Here is a 19,939-nt window from a genome sequence, read left to right as displayed (position 1 = left end):
TATTACAACATTTGAATGTATTCCAAAAATATAGATACATTCGATCATATATACAAACTGGGACGAACCCAAAATATTATTTAGAGAGGCGAAGATTTTTACGTAATTAAGGAGCTTTATCAATAGTGTTACTTATGCATATGTGTTAATTAGAACATGTTGCTCATTTTTTAATTTTAAATATAACGTGCTAGTAATCTTCTTGGTAATAGAACTACAAGTGTTGTGAATTTGTATGAAGTAGCGATTTATGCACTAGACTTATAGTTTGTCACACTAATATTAGGACCAAATGGGATGTTTTGAAAAAATGGACTAAAAATGAATTGACACCTATAAATCTTGGACAAAAAATAGAATTAACTGTAAATTATTAATTTTATAAATTAAATTTAATGTGCTAATATAAATTAACTGGACAGTTCCAATAAGATTTCATTCTTTAACAGAAAATCTATTTTTTGTTTTCTTTCACCGATTCCATGAACGGAACAGGGGAGGATACGCGTTACACCACGATTTTGAATCAGAAGAGAGATCGCAAAAAACGGCAAATCTATTTACTCTATCAATAACCGAGCCGGATCTGGTGTATCTAAGAGATTTTCTTTTTATACCAATATTTTATTTAATTTACAATCATTACAAGATTTAATTTAGATACATTCTAAATATACAGATACATTCGATCTGAACCCAAAGTTTTATATAGGGGGCAAAGATTTTTAGCTAATTAAGGAGCTTTGTCCAATATTTTAACCAATTAAGGAGCTTTATCCGAGAGCCAAATACTCGTCGATTTTTTTTTTTTTTTTAAATTTTGTGACCAGAAAAACTTGCAATCACTATTTGATGATCCATATTAGGTTCATAATGTTCCTGTATAATAGCTTACAAACAACTATGTGTGATGAACTCAATCGAGAGAGTATTAACAAGAATAAAGCTGGCGACATTTTGATAAGAACTGAAAATTATATTTCACCCACTTGATCACCCCTTTGCGGGCAACTCTCCACTTCATTGAATTAGACCATGCTATACATCCTAATTTTACCACTCACAAAGAACAACTTCCTATCACATACGATTAAAGATTATAAAAAATAAAATTAAAAGAGGAAAGCTAGTAGGGTTTCTTTAGCATTTTTCTTTCTCTTTTAGGTTTATCACCTTATGTCATGGCTTGCCGTGACATCAAAAGCATGCGGTGTGTGTACATATTCAAAGTAAAAAATTCATAGATATATATTTTTTAATTTTTTTTATGATTTGCATAAGAGATTAAATATATAACTCCTTTTATTTTTAGAATTCGTCATTGTAGCATTTTTCGTAAATTTATACATAATACAAAAAGAAATACAAGATTATAAACAAAGGGACGATGGGCTACAACCTCCTCCAATCATTATACGTTTGATGGAATATATGTTTTTATATACCGTAAATATAAATAAATATGATGTATTGATCATATACCTGCAAGTTAGTGTTTATGTGCATTAATGTTCATATTTATGAACATATAAAACAAATATTATGAACATTATATTAAACATGACTCACATGTATAATGTAATTTTACATACATTAAGTTTTATTTTTATGACCATATAGAAGTAATATTATGAGCCTCTTACAAAGTGATTGTATGTATGTATGTATGTATATATATGTATGTATGTATATATATATATATATATATATATATATATATATATATATATATATATATATGATGTATTTGCAATTTAGGGTTTATATATATACATTAAGGTTTATATTTATGATGATATAAAACAAATATTTGAAAATAATACATGATAAATGTTATATTAAATATGATGTATTGATTTATGCCATTAACAACTTAATATAAAACCCTTCTGTTTCGGTTCATGATCCACCTTGCAACTAGTTCATCATATAATTTGCGTGATAAACATAATTTTGCCTAAATATAACGTGCTAGTAGTGGTCTTTATTTTTAAATGATGTATACATATATGTTGAGATTATTCCTACCTTTAGACCCAACTAGTATGCATGGCAAGTGAATATAAATAGATATATACCAAATTAGTAATAAATTACTTATTGTTGTAGGTTTAATTATTATTTATAGTTAGAATAAGTCTTGTATGAGATTTTGTCACATAAAATAATGAGTATTAATTTATTGTTAAAATGTAATACATTTTTATGTAACAGTAAAATTTTTACATATTTCACATGACCATCCATCATTTCTACCTCACCATTATTTTATCAAAATGACACCAACTTTATCTCTCATCACTTCAAATGTTACTGCCCATTTAAAAAAAATAATAATAAATTTGGCGTGCGACTACGGTGCGTGCTAGTGATTTCGAATACTAATTAAATATTCATTTCATTTCATAAGCAAACCCTAGGAGCATACAAATGAAGAGAAAAAAAAAAAAAAAAAAACCAAACCAAAAAAAGGTGTGCGACTACCGTGCTAGTGATATATAGTTCTATTTGAGTGACGAGTATGGCAAGTGATTAATAAATAGATTTGCCAAATAGTTATAAATCAAATTATTATTATTTGTCTGATTTTATTTATTTAAATTTATTACAAATTTAGATATATACCAAAAATTTAGATATGTTCGATCTGTCCGTTTAGATATATACCAAAAATTTAGATATGATCTGTCCGTTTAGATATATTCCAAAAATTTAGATAAAATACTAATTAAATATTCATTTCATTTCATAAGCAAACCCTAGGAGCATACAAAAAAAACAAAAACAAAAACAAAAACAAAACAAAAGGCGTGCGACTACCGTGCTAGTGATATATAGTTCTATTTGAGTGACGAGTATGGCAAGTGATTAATAAATAGATTTACCAAATAGTTATAAATCAAATTATTATTATTTGTCTGATTTTATTTATTTAAATTTATTACAAATTTAGATATATACCAAAAAATTTAGATACGTTCGATCTGTCCGTTTAGATATATTCCAAAAATTTAGATAAAATACTAATTAAATATTCATTTCATTTCATGAGCAAACCCTAAGAGCATACAAATGAAACAAAAAAAAAAAAAAAATGGGCGTGCGACTACGGTGCTAGTGATGATATATAGTTCTATATGAATGATGAGTATGTCAAGTCATTATAAATAGATTTGCCAAGTTAGTTATAAATCAAATTTTTATTTTTTGTCTGATTTTATTTAATTTAAATTTATTACAAAATTTAGATATATACCAAAAATTTAGATACGTTCGATCTGTCCGTTTAGATATATATATATACCAAAAATTTAGATACGATATGTCCGTTTAGATATATTCAAAAAATTTAGATAAAATACTAATTAAATATTCATTTCATTTCATAAGCAAACCCTAGGATCATACAAATGAAACAAAAAAAAAAAACAAAAAAAAAAAATGGGCGTGCGACTACCGTGCTAGTGATATATAGTTCTATATGAATGATGAGTATGTCAAGTAATTATAAATAGATTTTCCAAGTTAGTTATAAATCAACTTTTTATTTTTTGTCTGATTTTATTTAATTTAAATTTATTACAAAATTTAGATGTATACCAAAAATTTAGATACGTTCAATCATCTGTACAAATTGGGACGAATCTAAAATTTTATTTAGAGCGTAAAAGATTTTTAACTAATTGAGCTTTATTAATTTATTGTTAATTAAAATGTAATACATTTCTATGCACAGTAAAAATTTTNGATCTGTCCGTTTAGATATATTCCAAAAATTTAGATAAAATACTAATTAAATATTCATTTCATTTCATGAGCAAACCCTAAGAGCATACAAATGAAAAAAAAAAAAAAAAAAAATGGGCGTGCGACTACGGTGCTAGTGATGATATATAGTTCTATATGAATGATGAGTATGTCAAGTCATTATAAATAGATTTGCCAAGTTAGTTATAAATCAAATTTTTATTTTTTGTCTGATTTTATTTAATTTAAATTTATTACAAAATTTAGATATATACCAAAAATTTAGATACGTTCGATCTGTCCGTTTAGATATATATATATACCAAAAATTTAGATACGATATGTCCGTTTAGATATATTCAAAAAATTTAGATAAAATACTAATTAAATATTCATTTCATTTCATAAGCAAACCCTAGGATCATACAAATGAAAAAAAAAAAAAAAACAAAAAAAAAAAATGGGCGTGCGACTACCGTGCTAGTGATATATAGTTCTATATGAATGATGAGTATGTCAAGTAATTATAAATAGATTTTCCAAGTTAGTTATAAATCAACTTTTTATTTTTTGTCTGATTTTATTTAATTTAAATTTATTACAAAATTTAGATGTATACCAAAAATTTAGATACGTTCAATCATCTGTACAAATTGGGACGAATCTAAAATTTTATTTAGAGCGTAAAAGATTTTTAACTAATTGAGCTTTATTAATTTATTGTTAATTAAAATGTAATACATTTCTATGCACAGTAAAAATTTTACATGTTTCACATGACCATCAATCATTTCGACCTCACCATTATTTTTATCAAAATTACACAAACTTTGTCTCTCATCATTTCAAATGTTACTGCCCATTTTTTCTTAAAAATAAAAAAATAAAAATTAGGCGTGCGACTACGGTGCTAGTGATCTTTAATTTTAAATAGTTTTATATCACATATTAATTAAATATTCATTTCATTTCATAAGCAGACGCTAGGAGCATACAAATGAAACATTAAAAAAAAAAGAAATTGGCGTGCGACTACGGTGCTAGTGATATATAGTTCTATATTAATGACGAGTATGTCAAGTAATTATAAATGGATTTGTCAATTTAGTTATAAATCAAATTTTTATTTTTTGTCTGATTTTATTTAATTTAAATTTATTACAAAATTTAGATATATACCAAAAATTTAGATACGTTCAATATGTCCGTTTAGATATATACCAAAAATTTAGATACGTTCGATCTATCCGTTTAGATATATACCAAAAATTTAGATACATTCGATCATCTGTACAAATTAAACTGGCTCCCATGACGAACGCCACCACCTTCTTGTTCACAGTGTTCATCGCCATCTTCAGTCAATCGAGTGTCCGCCCCCGCCTGCTTGTCTAATCTGTTCATAGCAAATGATACATAAAGCAGACTTTAAAACTTAAAATTGATTACAAATTTATGCATCATATGTAAATACAATGATCAAATTCTGCTATGGTCTATGTAAAGTGTATGCATGCATATACGATAGATCTATGTAAAGTATATAATACGGTCTAAAAAAATATTACTGATATTGAAAGTGTCTAAAAAAATGAGAGTGATATGAAAATAGGGGTATGAGGAGGGTATATATAGTTCTATTTGAGTGACGAATATGGCAAGTGATTAATAAATAGATTTGCTAAATAGTTATAAATCAAATTATTATTATTTGTCTGATTTTATTAATTTGATTTAGTATGCTAATTTTTTAAATAATTAAATGTTTTATTGATAAAATATAGATCCGGCGAGGTGGATTCAATTCGTCTCTACGTTACGTCACTAACGTACGTGCGTATTCCGTGCGCAGCCAACCTAAGCTAATAATTTTTTGAAGTAGGAGCGAAAGACTGTTAGTATTAGTGGCGGATCCAGAAATTTTAGTCAGGGCGAAAATTTTTTTTAAACCGTAAAACATTTAGGAAATATAGTCATAGATTTGTTGTATATAAGCGAAGAATAAATCAAATCAAAATTTTATAAAAATACTCATAACAAAATATGAAAAAATAATTAATTTGATAAAATAATTCAAATAGAAAACATATTATAAATTTAATCACTTAAAAGGAATATAGTCATAAATATTGTTGGATATAGACAAAAAATAAAACACACTAAAACTTTATAAAAGACAAAAAATAAAACATACTAAAACTTTATAAAAATATTAATAATAATATATAAAACAAAAGCTCCAATTAGGCAATCTGCTACTTAGAAGAATCAAACCCTCGCCCTCTCCTTAATAAAGAGGCACACCAACCACCTACCACCAAACCAATTGTTTACTTATATCATTTTTTATATAGTTATATCTAAATATGTACTATACATACATATATATATACAAGAGCTATATAGGGGGTGGCGGTGGGGTGAGTGGGGGCAGCTGCCCCCATGCTGGATCCGCCTCTGGTTACTATAAGGTGTTTTGCATATATACCAAATAATAAGAATAATAATAATAATAATAACCAACAACAACAATAATAAATACTAAATATATGATGACTAGAATGCAAGTGATTGCTTTCTGGTTATCCCTCTTCCTGATCTAAAAAAATGTACGACAAGACAATAATAGAATGATAATTTTTTATAACGGTAACGTAATGCCATTCATTCCTCATTGTCACATGCCTAATCTCTCCCCCTAATTAGAAATCTTCTTACCCAGAACATCATGTATTATTAATAACTTACCCAAAAAAAAAAAAAAAACAATGCGGTATTCTAAAAATAAAAAGTGTTATATGTTAAATTCTTTACACAATTAATAAAGAATAAAAAATTTAAATCTGGCATGCATTGGAATCATTGAAAGAAATAAATAATACTCCGTAATATCGTATAAATATAGTATACTATATATATGGAGAAGAATTATTGAATTTAACTTGTTTTATTCATAGAAAAATTATTAATGCAAATAACGAAAACACCACAATGTTACTCCATTTTTCATGTCTAATAACTTGCATATATAACTAAAGACATGCCCAAATGGAATTTATTCTTAATTTTTTTGAAAGATGAGACAATAGCAAATTAATCAAATGTTTTTAAGGTATTGTTCCAGAATGTTCAAGGTGGGGTTGAAAACCATCTTCAACCATGCAGCCTCCCGAGCCTGTTTGTCACCCTCGATCTGCAACACGGCGGTGGAATCGATGCGGTGGATGGGCCACCCCAGCTCGTCACTCAGCCGTTGGATTTTGCCTACTTGACGGCGGATTAAGCCTATAGTGTTGGTCTTCATTTGAGCAATGGCACAGTCAAGCAGCGCCTTCTTCTCAGCATCAGACACGTCTTTGTTGGACTCAGCTCTCAGGTACTTGTCCAGCTCGGAAACTCCGATGGTTCTTCGAACACCCTTTGTGTTATCCTTGTCGGGACCAAAGATTCCTCGTACCTCCTCAACTACGCCTACATGGATATATATATATATATATATATATATATATATATATAAAATTAATACAACAAGCTAAAGTTAATCATGAATCTATAAATACCATTTGATTAAATGGGCTAAAAGGTCAGATCCATCAATTTGACGGGTTATAAAACTCAAAGTCTGCCTCGTTTTTTAATTCTAACAATTTGGATTTAAACTAAGCTACCTTGATTAATCATTTCATCAACTCGTTTTGAGACATAAGTGTTCAAAACATTCGGAGAAGCATCGAGCCAAATGAAACATCCCAAGTAGTTAGACTTGAACTTGAACTCAGGGTCCTCCACCAAGGGTTCAAGGTAAGAATTCGATCCTCCTACGACGACCGGAACCTTGCCGGATTTTATGATCCGTTCGATCACCGACGTGGCCTCGAAGCAGAAGTCGCGGGTAGTGTATTCTTGATCGGGGTCCGCGATATGGCCATACAAATGGTGAGGCACGCCGAGCTTCTCCTCCTCGGGAATCTTGTTGCCCAGAATGTCAAGATCTCTATAAACCTGAATCTTGTCGGAATTGACTATCTCTCCGCCAATTCGGGCCGCCAGTCTCACCGACAACTTCGATTTTCCCGTTCCGGTAGCTCCCATGATGAACGGCACCACCTTCTTGTTCACACTCTTCATCGCCATCTTCACTCAATTATCTGATCTGTTCATAGCAAATGATACATAAACACACATTAGAACTTAAAATTGATTACAAATTTATGCATGAAATGTAAATACAATGACTATGGTCTATGTAAAGTGTATGCATGCATGTACGATAGAGTAATACAATCTAAAAAAAATATTACGGACACAGAACGTGTCTGAAAAATGAGAGTGATATAAAAATGTGGGGTATGAGAAGGGTATATATAGTGAGTATGGCAATAAATTATAAATAGATTTGCCAATCTCATTGGATTCTATAAATAGATACATTGCAATAATATTGATGAATTCGATGACATTTATTAATGGAATTTTTGTGATTTATCCAATTCAGGGTTGAGAGCTCTCCCCATTAATGAGATTATATCCAATCCCATTGGATTATGTTTGACCTACAAAGGATATCCTAGAATAAAGTCACAAACAATTCAAGAGTCCGAATCATATTCATAGAATTATTTATAATCTACGAAATTTGTTTGATCGGCAGTCCAATGAATCGGCCTATTAATTGATTGAGAGTAATTGAATTACTCTCCAAAAGGCCACGTGTGACTACATTAAGGACATAATGACATTATAGTAATTAAAATTAAATATTTACGTTACGGTTTGTAATATATATGTATATATTTGATATTTAGGATGTCCCACATGAGATTTTGTAAGAATATTTTTACCAAAAAAAAAAAATTTACCGTTTCTGCTTAGAATCTTGTCAATTCTAATTGAGTTGGTTGGACAATTGACCCAATAATTACAAATAATCAAGTTTGACTTCTCCTGAGAGATGCCTATTGAGTCGGTCCAAGGCGGACTTTATCCATATGCTAATTAATTTGTTAAATTACTAAATGTTTTATTGATACAATATATTATCATTACACTTTATATTTAATTTATAATTATTACAAAATTTAGATTCACTCCATAAATATAAATACATTCAAATTTAAAATTGATTTCAAAGTTATGCATGATATGTAAATACAATAATCAAAGTTTGCTATGGTCTATGTAAAGTGTATGCATGCATATACGATAGATCTATGTAAATTATGTAATACAATCTAAAAAAAATATTACTGATTTTGAAAGTGCCTGAAATATGAAAGTGATATGAAAATGAGGGTATGTCGACGGTATATATAGTGAGTATGGCAACTAATTATAAATAGATTTGCCAATCCCATTGGATTATATAAATAGATACATTGCAATAATATTGATGCATTCGATGACATTTATTAATCGAATTTTTGTAATTTCAATTTATGGTTGAGAGCTCTCCCCATTATTGAGATTATATCCAATCCCATTAGATTATATTTGACCTACAAAGGATATCCTAGGATGAAGTCATAAACAATTCAAGAGTCCGAATCAGATTCGTAAAATTATTTATAATATATGCAATTTGTTTGATCTGCAGTCCAATGAATTGGCCTATTAATTGATTGAGAGTAATTGAATTACTCTCCAAAAGGCGTACCCTGACGTGTGACGACATTAAGGGCATAATGACATTACAGTAATCAAAATTAAATATTTACGTTACGGTTTGTAATATATATGTATATATTTGATATTTTGGTTGTCCCACATGAGATTTTGTAAGAATATTTTTACTCAAAAAAGAAAAGAAAAAAACTACCTTTTATGCTTAGAATCTTGTTATTTTGCATCAATTCTAATTGAGTTGGCCGGACAATTGACTCAATAATTACAAACTATCAAGTTTGACTTCTCGTGAGAGATGTTTATTGAGTCGGTCCCAGGCGGACTTTATCCATATGCTAATTAATTTGTTAAATTATTAAATGTTTTATTGACACAATATATTATCATTACACTTTATATTTAATTTATAATTATTACAAAATTTAGATTCACTCCATAAATATAAATACATTCGATCATGTGTACAAATTGAGGTGAACCCAAATTAAAATGAAATGATTTTCTATGCATCTATCCTTAAAAAATATTACACGTTTTATCATTGTGATCGTCACTTCAAATATTATTTTAAACTCATTGTAACTTTTTTTTTAAGTGTGTGTTGGGATAGATTATACCACTATCTTAATCCAGCCCAATGGAGAGGGTCTATTGAGTCTCGCTTGCTTAGAATAGCCCAAGGAGAAAAAAGGACAAATTATGCTATGGACTCGGGTCCATCTTGCAAGGTGGACCCGAGTCTATGTTCATAATTTTATAATTCTATGTTCACAATTTATATATGCAATTTTGAGCTCTATGTTCACAATTTTAGAACTCCATGTTCACAATATAGAGTTATGAAATTGTGAACATGGAGTTATGAAATTATGAACACAGAGCTCAAAATGGATACCAGTGAAGTGTATGCAAATTGTCATCCCTTATTCATAGCCTTTGGCTAACAGGCTAACATTCAACTCCAACTATATAAGTCTATAATAACTTCATAAAAGAATATATCAAGAAGAGTTGCTATACTATGAGACCAAATATAAAACATATTCATCAAACTTTGAAGTTAAATTCATCACATTCCGAAGTAAAATTTATCAGTCATATCAGATCCATTCATCCATCATATATTCATCAAATTGAGTAATGAATTTGTAGGACTCCAATGAATTTTAGCATAAACAGCTAGTATGCTGCGGGCAATCTACAACATTGACGGGCAAAAGATTGTTCTCGCACCAGTATATATAATCCTCGCATCATCTGCAGATTAATGATTTGAATATCAATCGTTTTATTGAAGAAAGTATATAAATTTTTATGTATTTTTATGTAATCTGTAAGTGAAAAGTGAGATGACAGTAATGGCTTACCTGCGAGTTTGGCTAAAGAGTACTTTGCAGGCACATTGCTGTCTACTTCAACTGCAGCTTTGGCGGCCGCAATCCCAACTGCCAAACTCTGCATGACGTCTAGACCAGCGCACCAGGACGCCAGGGTCCCACCAACCAAGCAATCCCCGGCCCCTGTAAGCCTTGCAACGGATGTGGACAGCGTGGGGAAATGCACAGCAAACATGTTGGAGCTCGAGTCACGCTTGGAAGTATTGAATATATGATCTCGGGGGCACTTTGAGGTTACAGCTTCATATAGTTGTTTGCTAAAGGGTGAAGGTTGGTTTCCCGTGAAACCAAGTTTGTTGATGCTACCCGTCCCTCTGAAGCATAAGAACGCCCCGTCTGAGCCAATAGTGACGATCAATGCTTTGACACCTTTGTCTAGCAGGAGCGTAATTGCAGGTTTTAGCCTTTGAAACAAAGTTTCTACAGAAAGCTTTTGGCTGCCCTCAGCGTTTTTTATAGGCTGGAATATATCAGCATTCGCCACCGCATTTCCCATGGATATTAGCTCATGTTCATTAGGTGATGCAAATGTAATCTGCAAATTAACTTTTCAAATCAATGGAGGAAGGTCTGTAATCTGTATGCATAAATCCAATGATAAGTGTATAGATACATTAATAGGATGTATTATTTCTCAACTATGGCCCCTATTTCAGCGACAATCCCTAACAGAAGCTAAACTCAAGTTTCGTCTCAAATACTATCATAAAAGCGGGAAGGGAACTAAAAGGCATACATAAAGTTCGATGGCACTCACATAATTGGCAACTGAAGCAATTCTTCTGGATTTCACAACCGAGACAGGCTCAAACCACACTGGAGTATTACATTCTGCTGCAACTGAGAGACATAATTTCCAATTAATCTCTGAATAGAAACAAGTTACTTTGCATCTTCCACACTATAGTTCGAGATTAAAACCAAGAAAAGTGTTTGCCAGCATGGAAAACGTACGTTGACATGATGCTTGCAGAACCAAGGAATTCAAGTTTGCATCTAGCAGCAATACTGGTGCAGACGAAATATTGCATTTGAAGTTCTGTATCCATGCCGATGTGAGAAATTTCTCCTGTTTTAACAATTTCACCATGAATGAAACATAGACTTTACGAAAACTTGAAATTTAACAGATTCGTTTGTCTAGAAGCAACTTACAACAGCTTCGAAATTAGCAACACCCGCTGCCACTTCTCCTTTACTATCGTAAATGTGGCAAACCGTAGCAGTCTCAATACTGTGATGTCTTCGAATGCCTGATCAGATTTCCCCGTTAAATGAAGGTAGCACTTTTTTTGAGATTACAAATCTATGTTAACATTAGAGAAGAAGACCTGCATTAAGGAGCAGGCTGTGTCTCTATGTGTGAATTATTTTTTTTTATTAATTACGAAGTGATTATTAAATCATCAAATTCAAAAAAGTAATGAAAAATATTTAAGAATCTACCTTCTATAGATAATCCTGCAGATTTCCAATGTTCCAATAGCAAATTTCCTATCAAGAGAAGTTAGCTTGTCACACCTCAGGAACGTTTCGAAAAAAAGAAAAAGCAAATCTTACAAATTTCCTATCGTTTTATAGTTCTCTTGTGCACGGTTCAAGTAATATAGTACTGACCTGCCATGTCAAATCCTACAGCACTTATCAGGTATGGCTTTGCTCCAAGCTTTGACATGCACTCGGCAATATTCCTTGCCACACCACCTAATGTATAGACAATCTGCATAGCAAAGTTCAGCATTATATGCAGCCTGTGGCTACAAGCAGGACTTGAGTAGAGACAAACTTATTAGACGCCAGAACGAATCAACAATATACGTTGATAATTCACTGTTCAGTAGCTTAGGTATCAGACTACAAAATAGATTCCATGCTTATTATGCTTATTCCTTCACCAGAACTAGCTTGCACTCATATATTTAGAAGGTAATGCAGCTATACATGAGTAAATCTCATAATATTGAATAGTTGAATCAAAAAAGGATATCGCATAATTTGCCTACAGGCATTGGATTCTGATCCTTTAGATTGTAGATAAAAGAAGATAGTCAATTTGCCTAGAGATCTGGCCTGGCATAGTGATGAGATCCTAGATTGCTTGAAGGTTCTTCATTCAAGTAATAAGGTTGAAGGTACATCATTTAATTCTTGAATCAAACACCCTAAGATAAAATATATGGCCTCCTTTTCCGAGTGAGATCTATCAGCAGAGGTAAATGTATGAACTTTGTTTCCCACATGTACCCAACTACAACCAACAAGTTTCTTGACGTCCTTCCCTCTCATCATCTTCATGATCCTCCCCATCTCACTCCACTTCCCGTCTGAGGCATATATACTAGCAAACTGCACGTATCTAGCCCCATTCTCCCCTTCAATCCGCAACAGAGCCTCCTCTGCTGTTTTTGCAAGTTCTGCATTCCCGTTCATCTTGCAAGCATTCACAAATGCACCCAAAACTACTGCATCTGGTTCGCTGGGAATCTTTTCCATAATGTCTACTGCCTTTTCAAGTTGATTACCCCTTCCATACAAATCAATCATGCAGGAATAGTGGTCAATATCAGGAGAGATGTTGTAGTCTTTCGTCATTGAATAGAAAAACTCTTCCCCAATTTTTATTAGGCCCCTGTGGCGACACATAGAGAGAATGGCAAGAAAGGTCACTGCATCCGGTTGAAATCCTCTATCCTTCATTTCTCTGAAAAGCAGAAGGGTTTCATTTTCATAACCATGGTGAGCATAACCAGCTATCATCGTGTTGTACAAGATCGAATCTTTGCTTTCAAACTGTTGAAATATATTTTCTGCATACGATATGCTTCCACATTTTGAATACATATCAACCAACGTGTTTGCTAGTTTCTCGTCCATCATAGTTCCTGTTCTCAACAAGTAGGCATGTGTTTGCTTTCCAGGATCTAAAGTTGCGTGCATTGCACAGGCACCAAGCAGGCTGACAAGAATTAGAACATCAGGGACTACTCTAACATCCTTTTCCCTGTGCTCCTTAAAAAGCTGAAAAACTTCCTCGCTTTGCTGAGATTTCAGATAACCAGACATTATGGCTGTCCATACCACAGGGTTCTTCTCAGCCAAAGAATCAAAGAGCCTTCTAGCTGCTAACATGTTAGCCTCTGCTGAATATCCCACTATCAACGACGTGACAGAAAAAGGGTTCTGCCCCTCAATAGTTTCATGAACGGACTCAGCATATCTCATATTACCGCACTTGCAATACACATCAACAATGCCACTACTTATAAATGGATTCAAAACCGCCCCTTTCTTCAAAACCCAAGCATGAGTCTCCTTCCCAAGTTTCAAAAACTTGAGACTAGCACAAGCAGTCAAAACACTAGCGTAACTATGCTCATTCCATGAAAGACCCTCCTCTGCCATTAGCTTGAACAATTGGATTGCTTCCTTCTCATAGCCATTATGAGCATAACCCGAAATCATTGTATTCCAAGAAATTGCATCATTCAATTCCGGGTTGCTCCAAAAGATTTTCCGAGCTATCTCCAGCTGCCCTTCTCTGAGACAAGCTGCCACCAGTGCATTCTTTGAAACCAAGTCCACTGCTTGACAATCACATGCACTAAACACCCTCCATGCATCTTGAAAAGACCCGCATTTTGAATACATATCAATGAGAGAACTAACAGCAAATGAACTAATATCATTACCAGTCTTTAACATATATGAATGCAGCTGCTTTCCATAAGACAAGACACCCAACTTTACTGTCAAACCAAGCATCGAAGTTAGAGTAAACTCATCTATTCTAGCTTTACCACTCTCATACTGCATAACAACAAATACTTCAACAGCTTGATTTTCATGTCCATTGCAGTTTACATAACCGGAAAGCATTGAATTGTATGTCACAGAATCTTTCTGAGGAGCAGCATCAAAAAGTTCTCGTGCACGGACAAAGTTTTGGGCCTTTACATGGGCATTTATAATGGCATTCCAGGTAAACACGTTTCGTTCTGACATTTCGTCAAACAGATTCTGAGCTTCTCCGATTAGGCCATATTTAGAGAAGAGATGAATGAGTTGGTTAGTGGTAAAGATGGTCAGTGTAAAACCAGATTTTACTTTGTGGACGTAGGATTTAAGCCCATCTATAAGAGACCTCATTTAGATGAACTTGACATACAACAAGCATAAAATTCTTTACAAACAGAATCTATGGTAATCATTCAATTGTTTATAAATATTCTTTTAAAAAAAAAAATTAAGGGTTTATGTGTGCAAGGTATAAATAAGGGTTTATGAAGTATGACATCAAACCTTGCCAGGAGTGGTTGTTCCGGGATTAACAGGAACAGAAGGACTGCAATTTATATCCAACACCATACCCCCTATCACTACCGGCTCCGCCATGGTAGCTTTACCTTTTTGCTCAATCTTAAAAAAAACAAAAAAAACACGCAAAAACAATAACTGAAATTTCGGAATGAAAGGTTTAATATTGGTACTGTTTTTAACACAATGTTATATTTTTGTTGTTGCCATTTTAAATTTTTTAATATAATCTGCATCTATACTTCCATACTTATATATAAAAGTAAAATCTTTCTAATTCATTTTTTGGCCAAAACTTTTATAGCCGATTAATTAAATATTTTATTAGTCAAATCATACATAAAATATCAAACCTAACATTTTAATATTTCTAATTTACATTTAATTAAGATTTACACCTTCAACTGAATCGAGTTTCCATCACTACATAAAACATATATTGAATAGGGGATGTTGTAATCCATCTAGCCTTTTGTATAGAACCTCGTAATTTTGCATTAACACTAATTGAGTCAATTGGACAATTAACTTAATAATGTCTATTAAGCTGGTCCAAAGCGAACTTTACCTAGAGTGCATTCTTATGATTCTTTCCGTAATATTAAAAAAAAAACGCTCTTTTAAGTGCTAATTTAAAATAGTAACATATCACCCGTTTTGAAATAGTTTTTGTAATCCAAAATAAATTCTAATCATGTTCTTCTTTATAAGTTATATAAAACACATCTGTTTACTCTTCATAAAGTTATAAATGATCGATGATCACAATATTTTTAGAAAACCTGCATTTTCTACTCTTATCACAAAATAAATTGTAATATAGGCTTTTTTGAAAAAGTAACATTACAAATTTTATATATATGATACATACTTATGTGGTAATTTTAGATTGACATCCTTTACTCCCATATATATATGGTCTCTACAATATTAACAAATGAATATGATTTTTTTATATAGTATATGAGATTTGATTTGAAAAATATTTTAGAAGTAAATGGTTTAATTTAGAACGATCTCCATAGTTAAAAAAAAAACTTGGAAAAGTATTTTATTTTTTTAGATTTTAGGGAAGGTTACGCCAGATATCTTAAAACGTACTGATTACACATAAAATGCAAAATTATTTTTTATTTAAAATTATCACTTTTCCTAATTATTTTTGCACTAAAAAAAAAAGTAAATTTCTTATATTTCGAGTGATTAATGGCCAAACAATGTTTTTATATGATGTTAAATTTTAATGCATTAGGAAGCATTTTTAATTTAGGTCATCTCATATGAAACATTAATTCAGGATTGATAATTGGGGTTGAAATGCATTAGAAGATTTTTAATAGCATTGTTAGTATGGATAACAAATTATCTTGACAAACGCATAGAACAAGTGCATTGGCGCGCGCTATTTTAGAGCGAATAAGTTGATTTTACAAATTTTATATAAGGGGGTCCTTTGTACATTGTAGGGAGCAAAAGTCTAACTGCCAGGCTGGGGCGTGGGGCACTGGGGCGCTTGGGGTAGGCGATTTCACCTTCTTGTTATAATAAAATTGAGTTATCATGATTTACCCCTCAACAAGCCGTTGTACAAGAGTGTAGAGGTGCTTGGGGTAGACGATTTTACCTTTTTTGTCACAATAAAAGCGACACCCTTTTTCAAAATGGAAATATCTTTTCTAAAAACTTGTATACCTACCCATTTTGACCGGTCGTTATACCGTGGACCATGGATCATGGCTGATACTGCAGTTGTGTTGAACGGATACTGCAGTTGTGTTGAAAGGGAAATGCAGTTGAGCGAAACAGAGGTCGTGTCATCCGTTGGAACTGCAGTTGTGTTGAACTGATACTGCAGTTGTGTTGAATGGATACTGTAGTTGTGTTGAAAGGATATTGCAATTCTGTTGAACGGATGAACGGTCTCTGTTCCGCGCAACTACAGTTTCCTTTCAACACAACTGCAGTATCTTTTCAACATAACTGCACTATCCGTTCAACACAACTGCATTATCAGCTATGATCATGGTCCACAATGCATTGTGGACCATGGTCCACAATATAATTTGCGCATTTTGACCTTTCCCAGAATTTCCTAAACTTGTTTGTATATTAATTTACGAATGGTGGTCTAACAAAGGCAAAATAGAATATCGGAAAAATATATAGTAAATATTGTGGTTAATACTGTATTATACATCGACCCTTGTTATTCGATATAATAGGTAGGGTCGGTTTTTATATTTTTGTGGTCTCGTTCTTATAAATAAATGAGGTCTTACTAAAAGTATAGGCGCAATCTTTAAAACTAATATGTAAAATATTTGATTTTTACTTCAAGTTATCTCTGCAGATTCATGACTTGAGACATCATTTGTGCCATTGAGGAAACATAATGGTTTTGCCATGCTTAATTAATTGTAGATTTACTTTTATTTCTAGTCAAAAATAAATATTGAGCCCTCTAAAAATTGAGACTATGTGCTATTGTCCATTTTACACGCCCTAAAATCCAGCCATGATAATAAGATACCAGTTCAAGTTTTGATGGGCTATGATGAAAAGGCTTAAGAGTCGTAAATTATTCTTCAAAATATCAGTGTGCTCAACTCATCCGCATTCAATATGCTTGAACAACCACTTATCAACCTTAAAGATGCGTGGAGCCTTATATTACAATTGATTTATATTAGTCATGCTAAATCTATATATTGTCACAACTAGATGTAATCCTAATCTATAATTATAACATAAATATACCAAGAAAATGTACGGTTGACGTTAGTTACTTTCCATTGCTTAGCCATTTACCCTTATCATCAATTATATTGTTTTGTACTTAGCCTGCTATTTTTTTTTTTCTTTTTGAGTGACGAGGAAACTTCACAAACTCCAACGGTAAGCATGAAAGTTGCACCCATATATTTAAAGAAGCATTAAATAAAAAACGTAAGAAAAGTCGTTAATTAATTTCCTTCAAAAAAAAATATGAATAATGTCGGTGTCACTGTGTGGCAGTGTGATATATAGTTTATATTTGTCAATACTTATATTTCATAATCAAGTTCAAGAAAACAAATGGTAAAAATAATTAATAAGTAATGATGACAGAGACAATTAACTTCAAAATATTGAATGTTTGTTCAGTTTTAAAATGGATGATTAAGGAGGTCAAACATGATCATGAATTCATGATTATCGTACTTAAAAATTAAGAGTTTGATTTTTGTCTAACAGTTTCTCTGTTAAGTCTTTTTAGTGTAATTTATCTTTTTTTTTGTAATTTCTCATTAGAATTTTTTAATTCAATATCTGTTTATAACTACTTTCTCAACTAATGAAATATAAAGAGTCAATATCGCTTTTACTAAGACTCGAACTCACAACATCTCATATGAGGGAGTAACCTGGTGCCATGTACACAGTGAATTTTGTTGGCCGCCAGCGACAGTGACCGACAACCACCCTGCATTTTCCTATTTCTTTGCTATCAATCCAACAAGTCCAATGTAACAATAGATTTTTCTTCTCGTTTGTTTAATCTGTTTTTTTTTTTTTTTTTTTTTTTTTTTACTGAATTGAAAAATGGGTGAGTTGGTGACAAGAAAGTTAACTTAAAAAACAAATTGCGTTTTAATACGTTTAGATTAAACTAAAATTAACCAATTCAACTAATATATTATCAAATCAAACATTTATCACTACCTCAAAATATATAGCAAATAGCAAATACATAACTTTAATTCATTATCAAGTGCTTATCAGTTACCATTGTACACGGTCGTACCATAATTTATAGCTAATAGAATAATAGTGAATGTACAATTTTATTTCATTATATTTGCATAGCAGTCAACGCCAAATTTTAATGACATGATACTAGACCCGATTCTTCGAGCGACCGCCATATATGTGTGTGAATTTGTTTAGTTAGCACCATCACGTGGTAGCACCTACCTCGATATGATGTGTAAGCAATAAGGTTAAGCTAGCTTATTAAGTTAATGAATTGAAAATGGGCAAGAAGCTAAGGTGACAAGAAAGTTATGCTTATATATAAATGAATTGGCTTATAGTGTCTAACCGGCCAATAATTACTTAATTCAACTAGAAACATTATAAATCATCTATTTCTTTATAATTTTTCAATACATAGCACTTCAACGTATTAAAATGGTGAATATCTACGATTAGACCAGGAATCAAGTCTCACCCACGATAATTTTTGTGCGCAGTAAACAAAAGTCTAATCTATGTGTTCAGCTGAATTACCGTAATTTACATCATTCAACATATCAGAAAGAAGGATTTAGATATTATATACAATCACAACTTGGTCCACTTATACACATGCGTACAAACTTGACTAGAGAGACAGTGATAAGTAGATAAATTTTATTCCCCCACGCTGTTGCCAGGAAGCAACAACCAGCTGGCTGCAGCCCAGGAGTAAAGTCAAAAGATCAAGAGCCAATGAGATCAGTATAAATTTTTTTTTGGGAAAAGGGTCAAATAGGCCCTCGAACATTTCATAAAAAGTCAATTAGGCCCACGAACTTTTAAAAGGTGCAATTAAACCCTCAAACATTACAAATCGAAGCAATGAAGCCCAAAAACCGGTAATTGACCTGTTATCACCGGTCATTGGCATTTTCCGGCGATCGGCGTCAATTTCCGGCGAAAAGGTCGCCTTCTCCGGGAAGAAGGCAACCAGAAACGGTAGCCTTCTTCCCGGAGAAGGCGACCAGATCTCTGGTCGCCTTCTTCCAGGGAGAAGGCGACCAGTGAGGTCGCCTTCTCCGGCGAATGCGACCAGTGAGGTCGCCTTTGCCGGAGAAGGCGACCTTTTCGCCGGAAATGGC

General features: G+C 32.2%; 3 protein-coding genes across 3 annotated transcripts; all 3 read right to left on the bottom strand.

Moving 5' to 3' along the window:
- Nucleotides 1-6,844: 6,844 nt before the first annotated feature.
- LOC116028965 (adenylate isopentenyltransferase 5, chloroplastic-like) lies at nt 6,845-7,875 on the bottom strand. The gene is made up of 2 exons (XM_031270824.1): nt 7,416-7,875; nt 6,845-7,143 (listed from the first exon to the last, which is right to left on the bottom strand). Exons 1-2 carry the CDS (start codon nt 7,873-7,875, stop codon nt 6,845-6,847), a joined length of 759 nt encoding a protein of 252 aa, XP_031126684.1.
- A 2,511-nt stretch (nt 7,876-10,386) lies between these two features.
- On the bottom strand, nt 10,387-15,230 carry LOC116028281 (uncharacterized sugar kinase YeiI). Its single transcript, XM_031269930.1, has 8 exons — nt 15,066-15,230; nt 12,384-12,486; nt 12,213-12,260; nt 11,922-12,019; nt 11,721-11,835; nt 11,524-11,606; nt 10,737-11,301; nt 10,387-10,626 (listed from the first exon to the last, which is right to left on the bottom strand). Exons 1-8 carry the CDS (start codon nt 15,156-15,158, stop codon nt 10,568-10,570), a joined length of 1,164 nt encoding a protein of 387 aa, XP_031125790.1. The 5' UTR covers nt 15,159-15,230; the 3' UTR covers nt 10,387-10,567.
- LOC116028280 (putative pentatricopeptide repeat-containing protein At3g18840) lies at nt 12,499-15,050 on the bottom strand. The gene is made up of 2 exons (XM_031269929.1): nt 12,815-15,050; nt 12,499-12,784 (listed from the first exon to the last, which is right to left on the bottom strand). The coding sequence occupies exon 1, from the start codon at nt 14,910-14,912 to the stop codon at nt 12,876-12,878; it is 2,037 nt and encodes a 678-aa protein (XP_031125789.1). The 5' UTR covers nt 14,913-15,050; the 3' UTR covers nt 12,499-12,784; nt 12,815-12,875.
- Nucleotides 15,231-19,939: the final 4,709 nt, after the last annotated feature.

The sequence above is a fragment of the Ipomoea triloba genome, chromosome 9, assembly GCF_003576645.1.
Source record: "Ipomoea triloba cultivar NCNSP0323 chromosome 9, ASM357664v1".
NCBI lineage: Eukaryota > Viridiplantae > Streptophyta > Magnoliopsida > Solanales > Convolvulaceae > Ipomoea > Ipomoea triloba.
This window is presented reverse-complemented; position numbering and strand designations above follow the sequence as displayed.